The following is a 19,838-nucleotide window of genomic DNA, read 5'->3' on the forward strand; positions in this document are numbered from 1 at the left end:
AAATTTCTGAATGAAAACAATAACATATTAAGTGCCTTTGGGCCAGGGGTCTCAAACTCCAGTCCTCGAGGGCCGCAGTCCTACAGTTTTTAGATGTGCCACAGGTACAAAACACTGGAATGAAATGGCTTAATTACCTCCTCCTTGTGTAGATCAGTTCTCCAGAGCCTTAATGAACTAATTATTCTATTCAGGTGTGGTGCAGCAGAGGCACATCTAAAAGTTGCAGGACTGCGGCCCTCGAGGACTGGAGTTTGAGACCCCTGCTTTGGGCCCTCGAGGGCCCAAACTGGGTCCTCGAGGGCCGGCATCCTGTGTGTTTTAGTTCTCTCCCTGGTTTAACGCACCTGGATCCAATGATGGCTCATTAGAGGCCTAAGAAGAACACTGACATGCTGAAATAGTTGTTACTCCCACCAGGGAGAGAACTAAAACGTGCAGGATGCCGGCCCTCGAGGTCCATTGGAATAAGACCCACTTTGGGCCCTCGAGAACCCAAAGTGGGTCTTACTCCAATGGAGTGTACAATATTATAGCATAGAAATACTCTAAAGTTGTCAGACGTTGAAAAATTTAACCCAAGGCTCAGAAATAGTAGAAATAGCAAGGGTGATCACTGAACGGCATGCGCAGATCATTCATATGTTGCAACATGCAGAACTTGAATCAGTTCCTTTAAAATAACTGGATTATTTGAATTAAACCAGAATTAAAGACTAATGATTATCATATTTAGATCTGTTTATTACTATTCAGTGATTTGGAGGCGACAAATGCCCAGATTATGATTAAGTAGAGCAGATCTGTGTGCTCCTTCCTTCAATACAAGCGCAAGACTTAATATTTCTTTAGTTTACGGTAATTGTACTATCTTGCATCTTTATTTGAATATAGTACATGTGTTAACATGTCTGGACACAGGGAGACTATGCAACTGCCAGGATGTACTATGAGCGGGCCCTGCATCTGAATCCTGGCTCCAAACTTCTCAAGGAAAATCTGGCAAAGCTGGACCGGCTGGAGAAGAGACTGACAGGTGGAGCATAATGTGGCAGACGTGAAAATTGTCCTGAATAGAGGTCAGCAGCTTGCTCTGGGAGAGGACATTTGCCAGGTCATTTCATCAGTCCAACCTGTTCACAGACAGAGCAGGAGAGAAGGCTTGCTGGTACATCTGTGTGCAGCAGAGTGAAATGGAGAATAACACAGAAGACCACTAGAAGTTCTGTGACTTCACAAGCTTTGTTTATTGTGATTTAATTTATTAGTGTCGCCTACTTAGATGCAGAGTTATTTTCTAAATAAGTATATTCACCAATTGTAATTCAGTCCTCTGCTTTCAGGCATCATTCCCATATTTATTAGTTCAAGAAAGTGAAAAGAATCAGAAAAGGTTCTGACCTGTAGGGAACGTGCCTGAGAGCTTCTTAGAAATCAAAAGGACATTCTGAAACAAAGGTTTGTGTGCAAGAGAACGGTGTTGATGTCAGTGATGGACACATGGTGGTCAGAGATCGTCCCTCAATTGTTGGGTTCTCGCTCCGTCCACCTCTGTTGTGTTGTCAGGTAAGATGTCACCCACCTTGCCTGCTGGTGGCGGTCACAGGGCCTGGCTAGTGTTTTGTAGCCTCGCCTCTGTCACAGTGTGGCCCAGGGCAGCTGTGGCTAGTGGCTACTATCCAGTAACTAGTGTGTAAATGGGTGAATGACTGAATGTAGTGTAAAAGCGTAATAGGATCTTCTGAACTTGATAAAGCACTATACAAGTTGACCTTTGTACAATAGAATGAGAGTTGCATTCTATTGAACTCTCAGAGAATTCTTTCAGTCTGTAGCTGAAACTTACCACTGAATGCATAATTTGTCTCTCTTCTCACTGGTGGCAAAACTCCACACCACCAAGTCAGAGGAATGCAGTGCTTACCCAAGCTTTATTTTATCCTTAAGTCATGAATCAATCACAAGGGTTGTGTTTGAGTGTGTAAACCAGGGGTGCCCAATACGTAGACTGCAATCAACCTGAATTGATTTTTTTCACAGACACATCCTGATGGAGAACTGGATGTAGGAATAAAGTTTCTCAGGTAATGAGCAAAAAATGTTAATATAGCAAAACATATATATTTTTATGTGTAGCTATGAATTGATGCAACTGAAGAAATTATTTTCAAAATTGAAACAAAAGGATGCCCGCCAGAGCTCAGGGCCATGACCATCACAGCCTTGTTGTCCGACTTTTATAGGGTGAGGCTTACACAGCAGCGGTTTGCTTTATTTATGCTGATTTTTTGTAAAGGACAGATCAAGAAAACCATCACTCATACACTCCAATAAGAGATAACTTTTGCCTATAAATAAGTCAATAGAGTTTCATTTACAATTTTTACATGTGGTAGTTCTCAGCCTACTGATGAGAGAAAAAGTAACTCTTGGTCTCAAATCACTTGGGCACCCTTCATGTAAACAGTCAACTCAAATAAGACATTTGTTCATCTAGCTGCTGTTCTTTATGACCCATGAAATAGGCTTTTATTTCCTTTTTCTCTATAAGTTCTACTTATGTCATCAGGATATGATTTAGGTTTTTGGCCTACAATTTACTCATCTATTCTGGATGGACTTTAGCATAAGGGAATCATTTAGATTAAATACCAGCTGACATAAACAATCAGGTTGCCTGAATTAAACCAGGATTCAGATTTATGACTTGTTGTCCGCTTTGCTCTTCCAAAGATGAACCTTTACCATGAGAGAGCAAAACACCTGACTAAGGGTTCATTGTCTGTACAAGACTGTGAATCTGCTCCTGTTGAATAAACCTTTGATATGCCATGGTCAGTCCCAGAAGTGGACCTTCAGATTTAGTCATTTTTTTGTCACAAAAGAGAAGGGATTGCAATCTGTTGCACCTCTCAAGTGCTGAGTATCAATCAGTACAACAAAGGCTACAAGGGTAAAATTTTCTTTTTGTAGCTCGGAAAGTGAAATGCCACAGATAAATGCTGCATCCCTTGGAGAGGAGCTGACTTTGAGCCTATAGTCCCAGATCATCTGCAGCTTTAATAAGGAGCTGTGTTTTTTTCCAGTTCATCTTGTGGCTTTGTGCTTTAAAACCTCAGTAGCTTGCTGTTTGAATGCTTGTTATTTTTGTGAACACTGATTTGAATGTGATTGAATGTTGTGATGTGATTGTGAGATGTAAAGGAAGTGACCAGGACAATGATGTAATTGCTCCAAAAAAATAAAAATAAAGTATATCTTTTACTACATCATGTCTGGTGTGTTTCTACTTAAAGGTATTGCACTGTACAGTACATGTCCCTCGTAAAGGGAAAGGTTTCCTACACAAAACCCTGAGAGAATTTATGTCCATATTGAAGTATAGTGATGTGGCAGTATTATGAGCCTGGCCAAAGAAATTGAAAATGTTTTCTTAACCTGTTGTAGACTTTTAGATTATCAAAACTGTCAGTGATTTGTATTATTATAGCTCAACTTGGTTGTTCATCTGTTTTCTCTACATGCTGGTTTTGAGACAGGCATGTGGAACTGTAATTTTTGATTGGTAGCGGCACTGTAAAAAACCCAGAGTAAAACTTACGATAAAAAATTGTAAGACACTGACAGTTACAAACTGTAACATCCAAAGCATTTATATTACTGTAGAAAATAAATGGCAGTCAAGAAACATAAATTTCACTTAATTTTTACAGTTAGGAAATGTAGAAAACATATATATATTGTGGAAGTCTTAGACATTGTAAAATTTATAGAAAAATGCTGTAATATTGCCAACCATTAATGACCCTAAAATGAAGAGTACTAATCAACCAAAATTACACATTTTGCCAAAATTTATATCTACAATGTAAAACCGTAGACCAGACTGCAAAAGTAATTTCTACAAAGAATCCAATGCTTGTATGATATTTTTTTCTTTTATTTTTTAATAAAAATATTTATTCATAATGCCCTTCATCTATCAAATTGAAATCTCAAAGGCAGATCAATTGCAGGGAAAATTCCTACAGCCAAACGCTGTTAAAAAGATAGCAATAGCAAAACCCATCCATCCATCCATCCATCCATCTTCTTCCGCTTATCCGGGGTCAGGTCGCGGGGGTAGCAGCTTCAGAAGGGAGGTCCAGACTTCCCTCTCCCCGGCCACTTCTTCCAGCTCTTCCGGGGGAATCCCGAGGCGTTCCCAGGCCATCCGAGAGACATAGTCCCTCCAGCGTGTCCTGGGTCTTCCCCGGGGCTTCCTCCCGGTGGGACGTGCCCGGAACACCTCACCAGGGAGGCGTCCAGGAGGCATCCTGACCAGATGCCCGAGCCACCTCAACTGGCTCCTCTCGATGTGAAGGAGCAGCGGCTCTACTCTGAGTCCCTCCCGGATGACTGAGCTTCTCACCCTATCTCTAAGGGAGAGCCCAGACACCCTACGGAGAAAACCCATTTCGGCCACTTGTATCCGCGATCTCGTTCTTTCGGTCACGACACAAAGCTCATGACCATAGATGAGGGTGGGAACGTAGATCGACCAGTAAATCGAGAGCTTCGCTTTTTGGCTCAGCTCTCTCTTCACCACGACGGACTGGTACAGCGCCCGCTTGATGGCAGATGCTGCGCTAATCCGCCTGTTGATCTCCCGCTCCTTTCTTCCCCCATTTGTGAACAAGATCCCGAGATACTTGAACTCCTCCACTTGGGGCAGGATACCCCCCCGACCCGGAGAAGGCACTCTACCCTTTTCCGGCTCAAGACCATGGCCTCGGATTTGGAGGCACTGATCCTCATCCCGGCCGCTTCACACTCGGCTGCGAACCACTCCAGCGAGAGTTGCAGATCACGACCTGATGAAGCCAATAGGACCAGATCGTCTGCAAAAAGCAGAGATGAGATCCCAAGGCCACCAAATTGGATCCCCTCAGCACCTTGCCTGCGTCTAGAAATTCCTTCCATGAAAGTGATGAACAGAATCGGTGACAAAGGGCAGCCCTGGCGAAGTCCAACTCTCACTGGAAACGAGCCCCACTTACTGCCGGCAATGCGGACCAGACTCTGACACCGGTCATACAGGGACCTGACAGCCCGTATCAAAGGGCCCGATACCCCATACTCCTGGAGAACCCCCCACAGTGCTCCCCGAGGGACACGGTCGAATGCCTTCTCCAAGTCCACAAAACACATGTATACTGGTTGGGCGAACTCCCATGCACCCTCCAGGACCCTGCCGAGGGTGTAGAGCTGGTCCAGTGTTCCACGACCAGGACGAAAACCACACTGCTCTTCCTGAATCCGAGGTTCGACTATCCGACGGACCCTCCTCTCCAGGACCCCTGAATAGACCTTGCCAGGGAGGCTTAAGAGTGTGACCCCTCTATAATTGGAGCACACCCTCCGGTCCCCCTTTTTGAACAGGGGGACCACCACCGCAGTCTGCCAATCCAGGGGGAACTGCCCCGATGTCCATGCGATATTGCAGAGTCGTGTCAGCCAACACAACCCTACAACATCCAGAGCCTTAAGGAACTCCGGGTGGATCTCATCCACCCCCGGAGCCTTGCCACCGAGGAACTTTTTAACCACCTCGGCAACCTCGTCCCCAGAGATTGGAGAGCCCAACCCAGAGTCCCCAGGCTCAGCTTCCTCAATGGAAGGCATGTTGGTGGAATTGAGGAGGTCTTCGAAGTATTCTGCCCACCGGCCCACAATGTCCCGAGTAGAGATCAGCAGCACACCATCCCCACTATAAACAGTGTTGGTGCCGTACTGCTTCCCCCCCCTGAGACGCCAGATGATGGACCAGAATCGCCTCGAAGCCGTACGGAAGTCTTTCTCCATGGCCTCTCCAAACTCCTCCCACGCCCGAGTTTTTGCCTCAGCAATCACCCGAGCCACATGCCGCTTCGCCCGCCAGTGGGACCCCTGCTTCCGGGGTCCCACATGCCAAAAAGGCCCGATAGAACTCCTTCTTCAGCCTGACGGTATCCCTCACCGAAGGTGTCCACCAACGGGTTCAAGGGTTGCCGCCGCGACAGGCACCGACAACCTTGTGGCCACAGCTCTGATCGGCCGCCTCGACAACGGAGGCACGGAACATGGTCCACTCAGACTCCATGTCCCCCACATCCCCCGGGACGTGTTCGAAGTTTTGCCTGAGATGGGAGTTAAAGCTCCGTCTCACAGGGGATTCTGCCAGACGTTCCCAGCAGACCCTCACAACACGTTTGGGCCTGCCAGGTCTGACCGGCTTCCTCCCCCACCACCGGAGCCAACTCACCACCAGGTAGTGGTCAGTGGACAGCTCCGCACCTCTCTTCACCCGAGTGTCCAAGACATACGGCCGCAGATCCGATGAAACAATGACAAAGTCGATCATCGAACTGCGGCCTAGACTGTCCTGGTGCCAAGTGCATATATGGACACCCTTATGCCTGAACATGGTGTTCGTTATGGACAATCCATGACGAGCAGAGAAGTCCAACAACAGAACACCGCTCGAGTTCAGATCGGGGGGGCCGTTCCTCCCAACCACGCCCCTCCAGGTCTCACTGTCATTGCCCACGTGAGTGCTGAAGTCCCCCAGCAGAACAAGGGAGTCCCCAGGAGGAGCACTCTCCAGTACCCCCTCTAAGGACTCCAAAAAGGGTGGGTAATCTGAACTGTCGTTCAGCCCGTAAGCACAAACGACAGTCAGGACCCGTCCCCCCACCCGTAGGCGGAGGGAGGCTACCCTCTCATTCACCGGGATAAACCCCAATGTACAGGCGCCGAGTCGGGGGAGCAACAAGTATGCCCACTCCTGCCCGACGCCTCTCACCTTGGGCACCTCCAGAGTGGAAGTATGTCCAGCCCCTCTCAAGGAGACTGGTTCCAGAACCAGAGCCATGCGTTGAGGTGAGACCGACTATTTCTAGCCGGAACCTCTCGACCTCACACACTAGCTCCGGCTCCTTCCCCACCAGAGAGGTGACATTCCACGTCCCAAGAGCCAGCTTCTGCAACCGAGGATCGGACCGCCAGGGTCCCCTCCCTCGGCCGCCACCCATCACACAATGCACCCGACCCCTTTGGCCCCTCTCACGGGTGGTGGGCCCATGGGAGGGGGGGCCCATGTTTCCTTTTTGGGCTGAGCCCGGCCGGGCTCCATGGGTAAAAGCCCGGCCACCAGGCGCTCGCCATCGTGCCCCCCCTCCAGGCCTGGCTCCAGAGTGGGGCCCTGGTGACCCACGTCCGGGCGAGGGAACACAAAGTCCAATGGTGCCGTTCATCATTGGGGTCTTCGGGCTGCACTTTGTCTGGTCCCTCACCTAGGACCTGTCTGCCTTGGGTGACCCTACCAGGGGCATGAAGCCCCAGACAGCATAGCTCCTAGGATCATTGGGGCACTCAAACCCCTCCACCACGATAAGGTGGCAGCCCAAGGAGAGGGCAATAGTAAAACTCTAGAATAAATAAACAAATAAACCTGGTCTTGTGTGTGGTTTTTCTTACACAGTTCTGTGCTGTTATTTTTAATCTCCAGGAGAGTCAGTCTTTTTCCAACTTTTGTTATGTTCCCTTTAGCCTGACAAATACAAGTCAGTCACCAAACACTGTTTTCCAACACATTGTGTTTATCATTTATAATTGCCGATATAAACATAAAACAATAGCTGATATCAGGACCCGAAAACTTAGACTTTCTGAAAAGATGAGAGTGTAGGCTTTCTGGAAAATCCCGTTCTCCTGGAAAATATGACAGATTACTGGATGAAAAATATTTCTAGTTGCTAATTTTTTTTAAATCAATAGTCATTTATTGGTCTAAAATAATAAGTTCCAGCATTTATATTAAATGCATTAAAGTATTTCTCTGTGAAGATCTGAAATACATGAGAACATAATTCCTCTCTTTTCAAAGAAGGAAAAAATGCTTTTAGAAACATCAAAGAGGAATGCAAGTCCTGAAGCCTGAAGCTCACCTTGTAATCCTTGCTACCCCATTGGACAGGGACCAACCATTTCTTAGACATACAGCTCCGAAAAAAAATTAAGAGACTACTTAAAATAATCCGTTTCTCTGATTTTACTTTTTACAGGTATATGTTTGAGTAAAAATAACATTGTTCTTTCATTCTATGAACTACGGACATGTGTCCGAAATTTCAAGTAAAAATTTAGTATTTATTTCAGAAATGAGAAATCCCAAGATCCCGACTTCTTTTCTTAGGATCTTGAGAAAGTAAGTCTGGATTTCTTTTTCTTTTATTTTCTCCATGTCCCCTTAGGGCCCAGGTGTCAAATTCCAGTCCTCAAGGGCCGCTGTCCTGCAGGTTTTAGATGTGCCACAGGTACAAAACACTGGAATGAAATGGCTTAATTACCTCCTCCTTGTGTAGATCAGTTCTCCAGAGCCTTAATTACCTAATTATTCTATTCAGGTGTGGTGCAGCAGAGGCACATCTAAAAGTTGCAGGACTGCGGCCCTCGAGGACTAGAGTTTGAAACCCTTGTCTTAGGGGCTCCGTACCTTAATATCAGATATTCTGACATAAAGAAACAGTACCATCATAACCATGACCCTTCATGGTCATGGAGGGCTGTGTTGTCTCAGATCAAGACAGCCCTCCACCTCCCTCCACCTCTGTCAGCAGCAGAAACAGCAACTCTATACCTGTTGGTGAAAACATAGACTATGTTTTGCATTGTCCCCACATGATGACAATGATACAGTGTGATCTGATTAAGTATTAGATTCTTGATTAATATGCGTTGTTCAATGTTCCCCGTTTTTAACTTTGAGCCCCTGCCCCTCCAAAGTTCTCTGCACGGCCCTGCCTGCCATCACCTAGCTTCCAACAAAAAACAATTAGAAATTATAAATACACACAATGTGTTGGAGAACAGTGTTTGGTGACTGACTTTTGTTTGTCAGGCTAAAGTGAATATAACAAAAGTTGAAAAAAGACTGATTCTCTTGGAGATTAAAAATAGCACAAAACGTAAACTCCGCCTCTCTGGCTGCAGTCAGAGCTCCAGACAAGGGGAACAGATTTCCCCAGGGACGCAGAGTTTCGCACAAGATGGCCATGACGTGGCGCACTGCTCCAAAAATCTATTTGCAAGCTGACCAGAAGAAGTGTACGTCACACGGAAGTATCAACATGGAGGACGGTAAAGAAGTTTCCACGAATTCGCTTCTGAAAGATGGTGAGCTTTTCTTTTTTTAACTAAACACACAAACTAACAATAAAAACAACAACAATAAAAAACGATACCTGACAATAAAAAATGGACAAGGTTGCTGTGCTACAAGGCTAACTTTGTCAGCTCCTGTACATGTAATCATCCTTCTCTTTCCGAGTAAGTGGAGCTTGTAGCGTTTGGAATGTGTTTAGTAATTTGCCCTAATAGACACTCTCGTTCTTTTAATGCAGTGACCCACAGAAACTACTCAGTTTTCTGACAGACCACCCGGGTCCTATCACTGGTCTGCTGGATGCTGGTGGGAGACTGTAACGACCTTCTGCTCTGTTTGCAGAGTGCTATTCGGATTTCCTGGACGAAGATTTTGACGTGAAGACGTACACAGCACAGGCTATCCATCAGGCCGTCATCGCTGAGCAGTTGGCCAAGCTGGCACAGGGCATCAGCCAGCTCGACAAAGAACTGCACAGCCAGGTACGAACATCCGCTTCATTCAAAGCAGTCAGAAACCAGCTTTGACATTGCATCTGTTAAAACCATTTGATAACAAGTGCACAGGTAGGGTCTATTAGCAACATTCACAAAGGACTTGTAAGTCATTACAAACGGTTTCATCTCATAGAGCATCAAATAAAGTTTGAAATAACACAAAGCTCATTCATGCAGGTTCCAAAATAACACGGCTTCACCTAAAAGCAGCAAGTGGTGTTCTGGGTATCTGTACATTACCCTAGTCTTTAAAACTTCTCAAAAGTGCTACCCATTAATAAAAAGCAGTTTTTGAGTGGGTGGGTCACTAATCAAGCAACTGGGAAGAAACGGCATAGAATGTCATGCTTAACCTTTTTAAACATGACAGATGTCATGGCTTTCTCTACATACATAACATTCATATTCTTAAATCTCACTTGATTTTAATGTTTCACAGTCTTGATGCCTATAACTCATTTACTAATTATCTGTTGACCATTTAGAAAATATATGCATTTTCACTCACTTATTGACCTGACCTTAAATAATGAAATACTGTTGACTGACTTCTTCTGTAGGAACACAAAACAGTCCGTTGCTGTGTGGCAAATACAGTTTTGGCTTCAGTTTCATATCTCACTGGTACTTCTGAGTTACATCTGTGAAAATGGTTTTATAATCCCTGTTAAAAATCTGCCATAAAGCTTCTCTTGGAGGAGGATCAGTCAGTTGTTTTACTTAGAGTGAAATCAGATATGAGAAATAACTAAATATGCTATCAATCAACCGATTGATCGATAATTCTCAATATATCAACAAACGATACAATCTTTGTGTATGAGTTTAGTAAAAACCACATAAAGGTATTTTGATGTGAAAATGTGGATTTTCTTGTCATTCTTTAATTTTGTGCTGGCTTCAGAATTCCACTTCTATCCATGAAGCTTGTATACTTTTCCTTTATGGCTTTTTATTTGTTTAAGTTTACACAAGTCAGTTTGTGTGTGTTGTGTGTTGGAGAAGTCAGAACCAGTTCAAATAAAACTCAGCAGCTCAAAGAAACTCAGACATCTGTTTTGGTCAGGACTGATCACTGCAGTTTTGCGCATCTCTTTTTCTATAATGTGCCACTGACTGCTTCAATGTGATTTAGTTTATGAATTTATGTTTTTCAAACTCGGAATTTTTGTCATTTAGATACATTCTTATACTTAAATGACTAAACATTCTTCATGCTTAGAAATTCCATGATTTTAAGGTGGTGTACCTAAGCCTGATTTGCATGGATTGCTTCATCCTAAAATCAATCTCCATCACAACAAACTAAATACCCTTTGGGTATTAGCTACTCCTTAGTTTTGCATTTCATCACTCTATGGAAATCGACACTAAATTTCAATCAAGCTTTGTAGATTGTGTGTTTTTTCCTTTCTTTCCAGGTTGTGGCAAGGCATGAAGACTTGTTGGCTCAGGCTACAGGGATTGAGTCTCTTGAAGGTATTTACCAACGTTTTTTATTCTGCATTTTGCTTTTGGTTCCTGTAATTGTGAGATGGGTTCCCTCTCCCCAGTCCAAGTGGCTAGGGAGAGGGAAGGGTGGGTCTCCATGCTTAGGCTACTGCTCCGGCAAACCGATCCTAGTTAAGCGGAAGATGATAGATATCTAAATAACTAAGGAAGTATAGAGGTTAGTTGTTGTTGCTAACTAGAGGTGTGCTGATCAATCATAAATTTGAATATATTAGATATTTAGCATTCAAATTCAAAAATACTATACTGATCCCAAAAGGAAATCAAATGTTGATGTAACTGATATTAATTCAAGATTGTTTGTGTGTGTAAAAAAGGGAATGTAGAAAATATTTAAAAATATTGCAGCACTTTAGTTATATTACATGCCTACAAAATAGATTTGAAAAAACATCTCCACAAAACTGTGAGCCTTGATTGGTACCACCAGATGGAGGTAGTGCATTCTAATAAGCAAGCTCTTTAAATCTAATATTCTGAAAGACAAATCTTGTGTTATTTTCAGGGGTTCTTCAGATGATGCAGACGAGGATTAGTGCACTGCAGGCCGCTGTTGAGAGGTAAATAATCAACTGAATGATCAGGGTGTCTTAGATGGAATTTGGCTGTTGATCCATTAGAACTGAGTTGAATCTCAAGGTTAAATGATCCCAGGAACTTGAAAGAACACACTAGCTGAACCAGAAACCATCAGGATCTAGATAAAGTCAGCTATTGACACTGTTTCAGATGCTGGAACACTATTGATGAAAATAATACATGTTTATATGCTACAGTTTGTGATCATTGAAGATCACAATGTCTCTATTGTGTTAAGGAGTTTTTTCAATATTTGTGTACATTTTTTTTTCACATGCAATGAGCCGGTGGAGTCTGTAGCTGACAGGTTCTTTAGAAATCAAGAAGCCATTTCTGCTTAGTGTGGAAATATTCTACGGCCATATTACCTAGAGTAGTCTTTAACTTCAGGGTTTTAAGTGCCACAAAGTTTCTCCACTTCATACCTGGATGCCCAGTCCAAATCTAAATGTTACTTCAAAAGGTAAAAGTTTCTCAGAGTTGAGTTAGAACCTCGGGTTCCAAGTGTACTTTGTTGTCTTCAAGTGTTTGTTTTTTTTAATATTTATTTTCTTTTATAGCATTTACCTTTCTGCTGCATAATTATGAAAACACTAGATAGGTTCTCTGTTTATTGGAGAAGTTCCTGAGATGGAAAACACCTGGATGATGGTCAGTTATAACATTTTTTTCTTTCCAGAATGAGGGCAAAGATTGTTGATCCCTATAACAAGATTGTGGGCAGAATCACTCAGCTAGCCAGACTGCAGGTAAGTTTAAATGTAATCTATCTGATTGGGAATTATGTTTTACAATTCTGGTAAAAAGTTGTTTTTCTGTTCCAAAGATTAGTAAAAGTCATTAGGTTCTTACTATGCCTTGGATCAAATAAATATATCAGAACATGTGACAACGTTAACAAAATTAAGTTGAATTCCCGAAGCAGTCTATGTCATAATCAAGAGACAAAACACATTGATCAAATATAATTGATTGATCTAACCTTCATCTCTTTTGTGTCCTGGAGATAGGTATTCCTCAGTTCAAGTAGCTTTCTTGGCATTTGCCACTCATGCTTTTATTGGCCATCTTGTTTCCACACTATAAAACAATCAGGACAGGATGTGGACTTGGATGGATTTGGTATATCACTATATTTTGTGCAAGACTTGAATAATGAGGTTTACATGCAATCCTGAAGTTGTAATCTACTAAATGTCTGCAGGGTGGCATAAAATCAATTACTACATAACAAAAGGCTGTTGATTCGTTCTGTGTTCCCTGGTTCGGATACTGAACATAAGTATTAAGCCAGGGGAAGACAGTTAAGATGTGGATGAAGACATAAAGAACAAATAATGCTGGGGTTGGACAGAGAGTGGGTAGCGCAGATTGATTGACCCCGACTTCTTTAATTTTGGTTGATCAGTGATTGATCTTACATGTCAAACCGATCTTTTTTTTTTTTTTTTTTTTTTTTTTTGGCGCCGGCGCAGCTGGCTGCTTGCAGACGCAGCTCCCGTCGTGTGTGTGTTAATCTGTGTATATTTGCTGTAACCGATTAAGGATCCGTGCTTAAAGAACCCATAGATCATCAGTTAAGCTTTCCACAATGGCTGGATGTGGTTCTGTCGCTGTTCTCCGCGTTCTTCTGCTACTTTTTCTACTCTTTGTTACGGAGAACCTCGCCGAACGGAGTAGCGGCATTGTTTACTTGCGTGAACAGCTGATTGCGCTGTGTAAGCCTGCTGCTGCCCGGAGACAGGCCTGTGGTCCCAGAGGAGTTACGGAGGAGACGCCGGGGCTGCAGGTCTGGAGTTAAACGGAGGGAGAAGAGGAGACGGCACAAACCAGCGGTACCGGCGATTACTGTGGGGAACGTGAGGTCTCTGGGGAATAAGACGGACGAACTCACGGCGCTGGTTAGGACCCAGAAGGAGTACAGGGAGTACAGTATCTTCTGCTTCACGGAAACCTGGCTGCACTCGCTTATTCCGGACTACAGCATGGAGGTCCCTGGATTTTCCTTGGTGCGGGGGGACAGGGACTTTTCCAAGAGTCGGAAGAAGAAGGGCGGAAGGATTGTACTTTATGTGAGTGAGAGGTGGTGTAATCCCAGTCATGTCAACGTGAAGGAACAGATTTGTAGCCCGGACATTGAACTTCTGGCTGTGGGAATGCGGCCGTATTATTTACCGAGGGAGTTTACGTCCGCCATTTTGATCGCTGTTTACATTCCCCCATCAGCTGATGCAGCGGTGGCCTGTGACATCATCAGCTCTACCGCAGCCAAACTCCAGACTCAACACCCGGACGCCTTCATGGTCATCACAGGTGACTTTAACCATGCCTCATTGGACAAAACTCTACACAACTTCCAGCAGTATGTTGACTGTCCCACCAGGGAAAACAAAATGCTGGATCTCCTGTATGCTAATGCCAAAGATGCATACAGCGCCACAGCCCTGCCCCCCCTTGGCAGGTCGGACCACATCTTGGTAAGGATGACTCCCAAGTATGTCCCTCTAGTGAGTAGGCAGCCTGTGCGCATCAGGACGGTGAGGAGGTGGACACAGGAGGCAGCTGAGGCACTGCAGGACTGCTTTGGGTCGACAGACTGGGATGTGCTCTGTGGGCCTCATGGGGAGGACATCGACAACATGTCTGACTGCATCACGGACTACATCAGATTCTGTGAGGACACTGTCATGCCAGCCCGGACCGTGCGCTGCTTCTCCAACAACAAACCCTGGATTACCAGTGACCTGAAGGCACTTCTAAACAAAAAGAAGATGGCTTTCAGGTCTGGAGATAAGGAGGAGCAGAGGAGAGTCCAGCGTGAACTCAGAGAGACACTGAGGACATGCAAGGACAACTACAGGAGGAAGCTTGAGTCCAAACTCGAGCAGAACAGTGTGAGAGATGTGTGGAAAGGAATGAAGCACATCACTGGGATGAAGGGGAAGGACACACAGGGAGCCTGGATAGAGCAAACCAGTTTAACCAGTTTTTCAACAGGTTTAGCTCACCTCCTGCTACTCCCCTACCACCACCATCCCCCCACACATCCACACTGCCCCAAGTTGTTCAACCCACCTACCGGCATTCTCCTGCACACCACCTCTCCTTCAGCCCCCCATCCCCCCCTCCTCCCCCATCTCCACTGCAGACAACAACACCTACCCCCAGCTAACGGTGACTACAGGCCAGGTTAAGAGACAGTTGGAGCGATTACACCAGGGGAAGGCTGCAGGACCTGATGGCATTACACCACGGATCCTGAAGACCTGCTCTGGCCAGCTGTGCACCGTACTGGCACACATGTACAACCTGAGCTTGAGGCTGGAGAGAGTCCTGCTGCGGTGGAAGACATCACATGTGGTTCCTGTTCCCAAGAAGCCAAGGACATCCGACCCAGAGGACTACAGACCAGTTGCTCTCACATCTCATGTGATGAAGGTCATGGAGAGACTGGTCCTGGCCCAGCTGAGGCCTCGGGTGAGGACGTTTCTAGACCCCCTGCAATTTGCCTACCAGCCCCACTTAGGAGTTGACGATGCCATCATCTTCCTGCTGCAACGAGCACTTTCGCACCTGGATGGTGGAGGAGACACTGTGAGAATCACATTCTTTGATTTCTCCAGTGCCTTCAACACCATCCAGCCTCTGCTACTGGGTGAGAAGCTGCGGAGGATGGGTGTCAACGACTCAGTGATCTCCTGGGTTACTGACTACTTGATAGGCAGGCCACAGTTTGTCCGTCTGGGCAGTGTCCTATCTGATGTGGTGGTCAGTGACGTAGGAGCTCCACAGGGAACTGTGCTTTCTCCCTTTCTCTTCACCCTGTACACCACTGATTTCCAGTACAACTCTGAGTCATGTCACCTACAGAAGTTTTCTGATGACTCAGCGGTTGTCGGGTGTATAGGGGACGGAGGGGAGGGGGAGTACAGGACACTGGTGGACGACTTTGTGGAGTGGTCTGAGCAGAATCACCTGAGGCTCAACATTAGTAAGACCAGAGAGATGGTGATTGACTTCAGAAGGAAGAAGATACCTTCACGGCCACTGAAGATCAAAGGGGAAGTGGTGGAGGATTACAAATACCTGGGAGTTGTAATCGACAACAGACTGGACTGGGCATCTAACACTGACGCTGTGTGCAAGAAGGGGATGAGCAGACTCTATTTTTTAAGGAAGCTGAGATCCTTCAAAGTGTGCAGCAAGATGTTGGAGACCTTTTATCACAGTGTTGTTGCCGGTGCCATCTTCTTTGCTGCTGTGTGTTGGGGAAGCAGCATCAGAGCCAGCGACTCTAATAGACTGGACAAAATCATCAGGAAAGCTGGCTCTGTACTGGGACTAAGGCTGGAGTCCCTGGAAACTGTGGTGGAGAGGAGGACACTGAAGAAGGTTCTGTCTATTATGGACAATAAACAGCACCCTCTCCACCACATAGTGGACAGACAGCGGAGCACCTTCTCACATAGGCTGCTCCAGCTCCGCTGCCGTAGGGACAGATACAGGAAATCCTTCCTGCCACAGGCCATCTCACTGTACAATAAAAGCTAAATCATTGTTCTGCACTAATCAGTCCAATTTTGCACAACTGCACTGTGGCACACTTGCTGTACATATATTTACATATACATATCTGCATTTTTTGAATCTTTGCAAGGACTGCTCTTAAGTTGTTTCTTATATTAACAGCATTTTAGATTTTATTTTTTATTTTATTTTATCTACAACTACTACTCAGTGGTAGTTGTTATTGTGTCTTGTCTCTATGCTGTAACTGCGAAGTAATTTCCCTGCTGGGATGAATAAAGTACTTCTATTCTATTCTATCCACCCATCTTTTCTACTTCCAAAAGGAGGGATGGGAATTGATAATTTATTGATACCAATTCCATTATCGATCTCACTTATTGATTTGATTTCTTCTCATTTTCATTGAGTAGGGTCATAAACTCTTCAAACCATGGATCATGTATTCATTTAAAACAAAATTAAAACTGGCTTTAAAAAATCCCGTTGTCAAATGAAGATTTAAACATGAAATGCACATCAACAGTTTTTGTGCAGACAAAACTGCATGTTTGCCTTTTCAGGGAGGATCTTTCAAGACTTTAGGTGTGTTCAACTGTGAAAAACACGCCTTAAGTCTCTCAGATGTTATTTCATATGAGAGGAAACAGCAATCCTTTCAGATCCCTACAATCTTGTTATAGTTATCAACAATTTTCACCTGTGAAATTTTACTCCTACTTGCCTTCATGACAGACGTAACTTCAAAAGGTGCTTTTAGCCTAACAAATGAGCCTCATCGGAAACTAGATTCAAGTATTTTGACTATGACTGTAATTGTTGATGGAGATTATTTATACAGTGTGCCGCTAACATTACTACAATAACCATATCCATAAGGATCACTGGGACACTCAAACCCCTCCACCACGATAAGGTGGCAGCCCACGGAGAGGATGTGCCAAGTTGAAATGACAAAGGACAAATATGTGCTAGTAATTTTGATATTGCCTCAGTTACTTTCTTAGCCAAAAACAAATCTATTCCATTACAATCTAGATGTTTTATCACTATATGTTTTTTTTGCTATATTTATAATTTCATTTTCCTCAACAGCATTTAGAAACCTTGAGTGGGGATTCCTTTCTATTAATACTTTGTACTCTTCATCTGCTATAAGTACTGTTTCGTTTTAAAGTCCTTGTGCTGACATACAGAGCATTACATGGCCAGGCTCCTGATCATCTGTGTCAGCTTTTAACTAAATATTCTGCTGCTCCTGGTCTTCGTTTGCAAACTCTGAATCTGTTGGTTGTTCCACGTACATGGTTAAATACCAAAGGGGAGTCTTTGGTATTTTAGCTAGCTTTACCTTTTTAACTAATTTTAGCTTTTATGTGGGGTTTATCACATTTTATGGGGTATTTTACTGTTAGTATTAGCATGTCAACTGGCTTTAGCTTTTTAGCTAATTTTACCTCATAAGCTGCTGTGACATTTCAGTTTAACTTTGTAGGCAGTGTTCTGCACTGATTTCTAATAGTCTTTTGGTGGGATTTTTGCATTAAGTGAACATTTTCACTCTTCTTTTTCTGTGCATGTTTTGCAGACTTTTATTTTCTTCTGCTTTTCTCTATTTCTTACATTTCTGCAAGACTTCTGCAGTTGACTTGAAATGCTTCTGCAATTTTCACAAAAAAATTCATCTTACAGCTTTCACACTACATTTTCACAGGAAATGCAAATTTTTCTAGTTTTGATTTATTCTTCTTTGTAGACTTTTGTTTATAATTATTCTGGTTAACACATCATGTTTCGACAATTATTCCCTTTGGTTCTGGATTCTGGGGAATCCAGAACCAAAGCTCTTACTCTTACTGTTTTACTTATGGACAGTTGTCACAACACAATACCTGAACTATGACCCTTAATCCAAAAGCAGATGGAAAGGAGGCTTCATGGAAGCAGAGCAGGACCAAATAGCAGTGAGAGATGGAGAAAGTTCAAACCATTTTGTATAGTTTTGGCTTAATTACTGCTCTTAGTAACGGCTTTTTCTTAGTCTTTATATTTCAGTTAACAATTAATTGATTACTAAATTAGTTGATGATCATTTTAATAATCAATTCATGATTTATCACGATTAATCTTATTTTTTGCTTCAGCCATAAATATGTTATGGCAAAAATACATTTTTCTTTGGCATATATAGTATTTTTGAATTGAACTGAAGACCTGCAGATGAAACATCAGGGGCTGAATACAAATGCACACCACACTGAAGTTATTTGTAAAGAAAAATGTTTGAAACCATGCATCATTTTAATAATTTGCCAGTATTTATATCCTTCTTATTGATAAATGTTAAACTGACCAAAATGTGCAAATAGATTTGCAGTATTTATATCAATGTCCTGGGTCCCTATTGACATTGGTAATTATATCTATTGACTCCAGCTCACAGCATGTCTTTCTCTGCTCCAGGTGGCCTGTGACCTGCTGCGGAGGATCATACGCATCTTGTACCTGAGCAAGAGGCTGCAGGGCCAGCTGCAGGGTGGCAGCAGGGAGATCACTAAGGCTGCTCAGAGCATCAATGAACTGGGTAAGGCCTTTTCTTTATTCGTTTTTGCATTTTACTTCTGTCAGGCAGCAGTGTGTGATTTTCAAATCTACAGAAAATCCTGTAGGCTTAAAGTGCAGTATGTAACTTTTGTAACAAAAATATTTTTTTACATAATGTTCACACATCTGTTGTTGTGGATTTTGGCCTATAAGCTGGGCAAAGCATAGCAGCTGATGTCAGCCTTTTGAAGAGCTTGCAGCCTTCTCTCAGGTCACCTGTTGCAGAGCCTTGTGATGAGAGAGGTCTGGTTTGTATCCTGTAATAAAATCCTATCTAGAGTAGGTGTCATGCTTTATCATGCACTCCCTTCACCAGTCACCATTTGGTTTTCTACAAGCTGGCTGCTTTCCCAGCATGTTGATCTTGGAGCAGCTTATGGTAGGTTGCTGCTGGACCTTCTAGTACAGCATGAGTTCTTTCACAGCTTAAGCAGGTCTGCCATCTTAACTTGTGGCCAGTGCACCATGTTCTGATCTAATGCATTCTTTTACTTGTGCTTGTGGTATGTTTCATCTGTAGGTTTTGTTGCAGTTTTATCTTCATTTGTTCATGGATATCATTAGAATATTTGATAAACTCTGTTTATCCCAACTTTAAAATATCTGCTTATATTCAATCAGCCTCTTATAATCATTAGAAAACTGTGTGCATGACATTATGTGTGAAGTTGTGCTCTAGATCACAGAAGCACTTTGATTCTCCCTAAAATTGAAAAAGTGAGAAAAAAAGTATTTGAACACCCTGCGACTTTGCAAGTTCTCCCACTTAGAAATCATGGAAGGGTTTGAAATGTTCATCTTAGCTGCATGTCCACTGTGAGAGACATACGGTAATCAAAAAAATAATAATCCGGAAATTGTGGTGTGTGATTTCTTAAAATAATTTATTTGTGTGTTACTGGTCCAAATAAGTATTTGAACACTTGTGAAAATCA

At 43.6% G+C, this 19,838-nt stretch overlaps 2 protein-coding genes and 1 long non-coding RNA gene across 7 annotated transcripts in view; 2 read left to right on the forward strand and 1 right to left on the reverse strand.

The window, feature by feature from the left end:
- Nucleotides 1-3,269, forward strand: part of tmtc1 (transmembrane O-mannosyltransferase targeting cadherins 1) — a 102,616-nt gene extending 99,347 nt beyond the window's left edge. For 3 of the 4 annotated variants that reach the window (XM_032590083.1, XM_032590087.1, XM_032590088.1), the window contains one exon: nucleotides 922-3,269. In XM_032590083.1, coding sequence (XP_032445974.1) covers nucleotides 922-1,047 — 126 coding nt within the window. In that variant the 3' untranslated portion in view covers nucleotides 1,048-3,269. Of the gene's footprint in view, nucleotides 1-894 lie in introns of all 4 variants that reach the window. The other variant, XM_032590084.1, reaches the window with a different exon arrangement.
- A 5,784-nt stretch (nucleotides 3,270-9,053) lies between these two features.
- cog5 (component of oligomeric golgi complex 5) overlaps nucleotides 9,054-19,838 on the forward strand; it is a 68,396-nt gene continuing 57,611 nt past the window's right edge. For both annotated transcript variants that reach the window (XM_032590089.1, XM_032590090.1), the window contains exons 1-6: nucleotides 9,054-9,195; nucleotides 9,527-9,666; nucleotides 11,103-11,160; nucleotides 11,699-11,753; nucleotides 12,452-12,521; nucleotides 18,763-18,883. In XM_032590089.1, the coding sequence (XP_032445980.1) occupies nucleotides 9,069-9,195; nucleotides 9,527-9,666; nucleotides 11,103-11,160; nucleotides 11,699-11,753; nucleotides 12,452-12,521; nucleotides 18,763-18,883 (571 nt within the window). In that variant the 5' untranslated portion in view covers nucleotides 9,054-9,068. The remainder of the gene's footprint in view (nucleotides 9,196-9,526; nucleotides 9,667-11,102; nucleotides 11,161-11,698; nucleotides 11,754-12,451; nucleotides 12,522-18,762; nucleotides 18,884-19,838) is intronic.
- LOC116737109 (uncharacterized) lies at nucleotides 13,281-13,859 on the reverse strand. Its single transcript, XR_004342739.1, has 2 exons — nucleotides 13,667-13,859; nucleotides 13,281-13,563 (listed from the first exon to the last, which is right to left on the reverse strand). It is a non-coding gene; the product is annotated as an uncharacterized LOC116737109 (long non-coding RNA).

Source organism: Xiphophorus hellerii, chromosome 17 (assembly GCF_003331165.1).
Source record: "Xiphophorus hellerii strain 12219 chromosome 17, Xiphophorus_hellerii-4.1, whole genome shotgun sequence".
NCBI classification, from domain to species: Eukaryota; Metazoa; Chordata; class Actinopteri; order Cyprinodontiformes; family Poeciliidae; genus Xiphophorus; species Xiphophorus hellerii.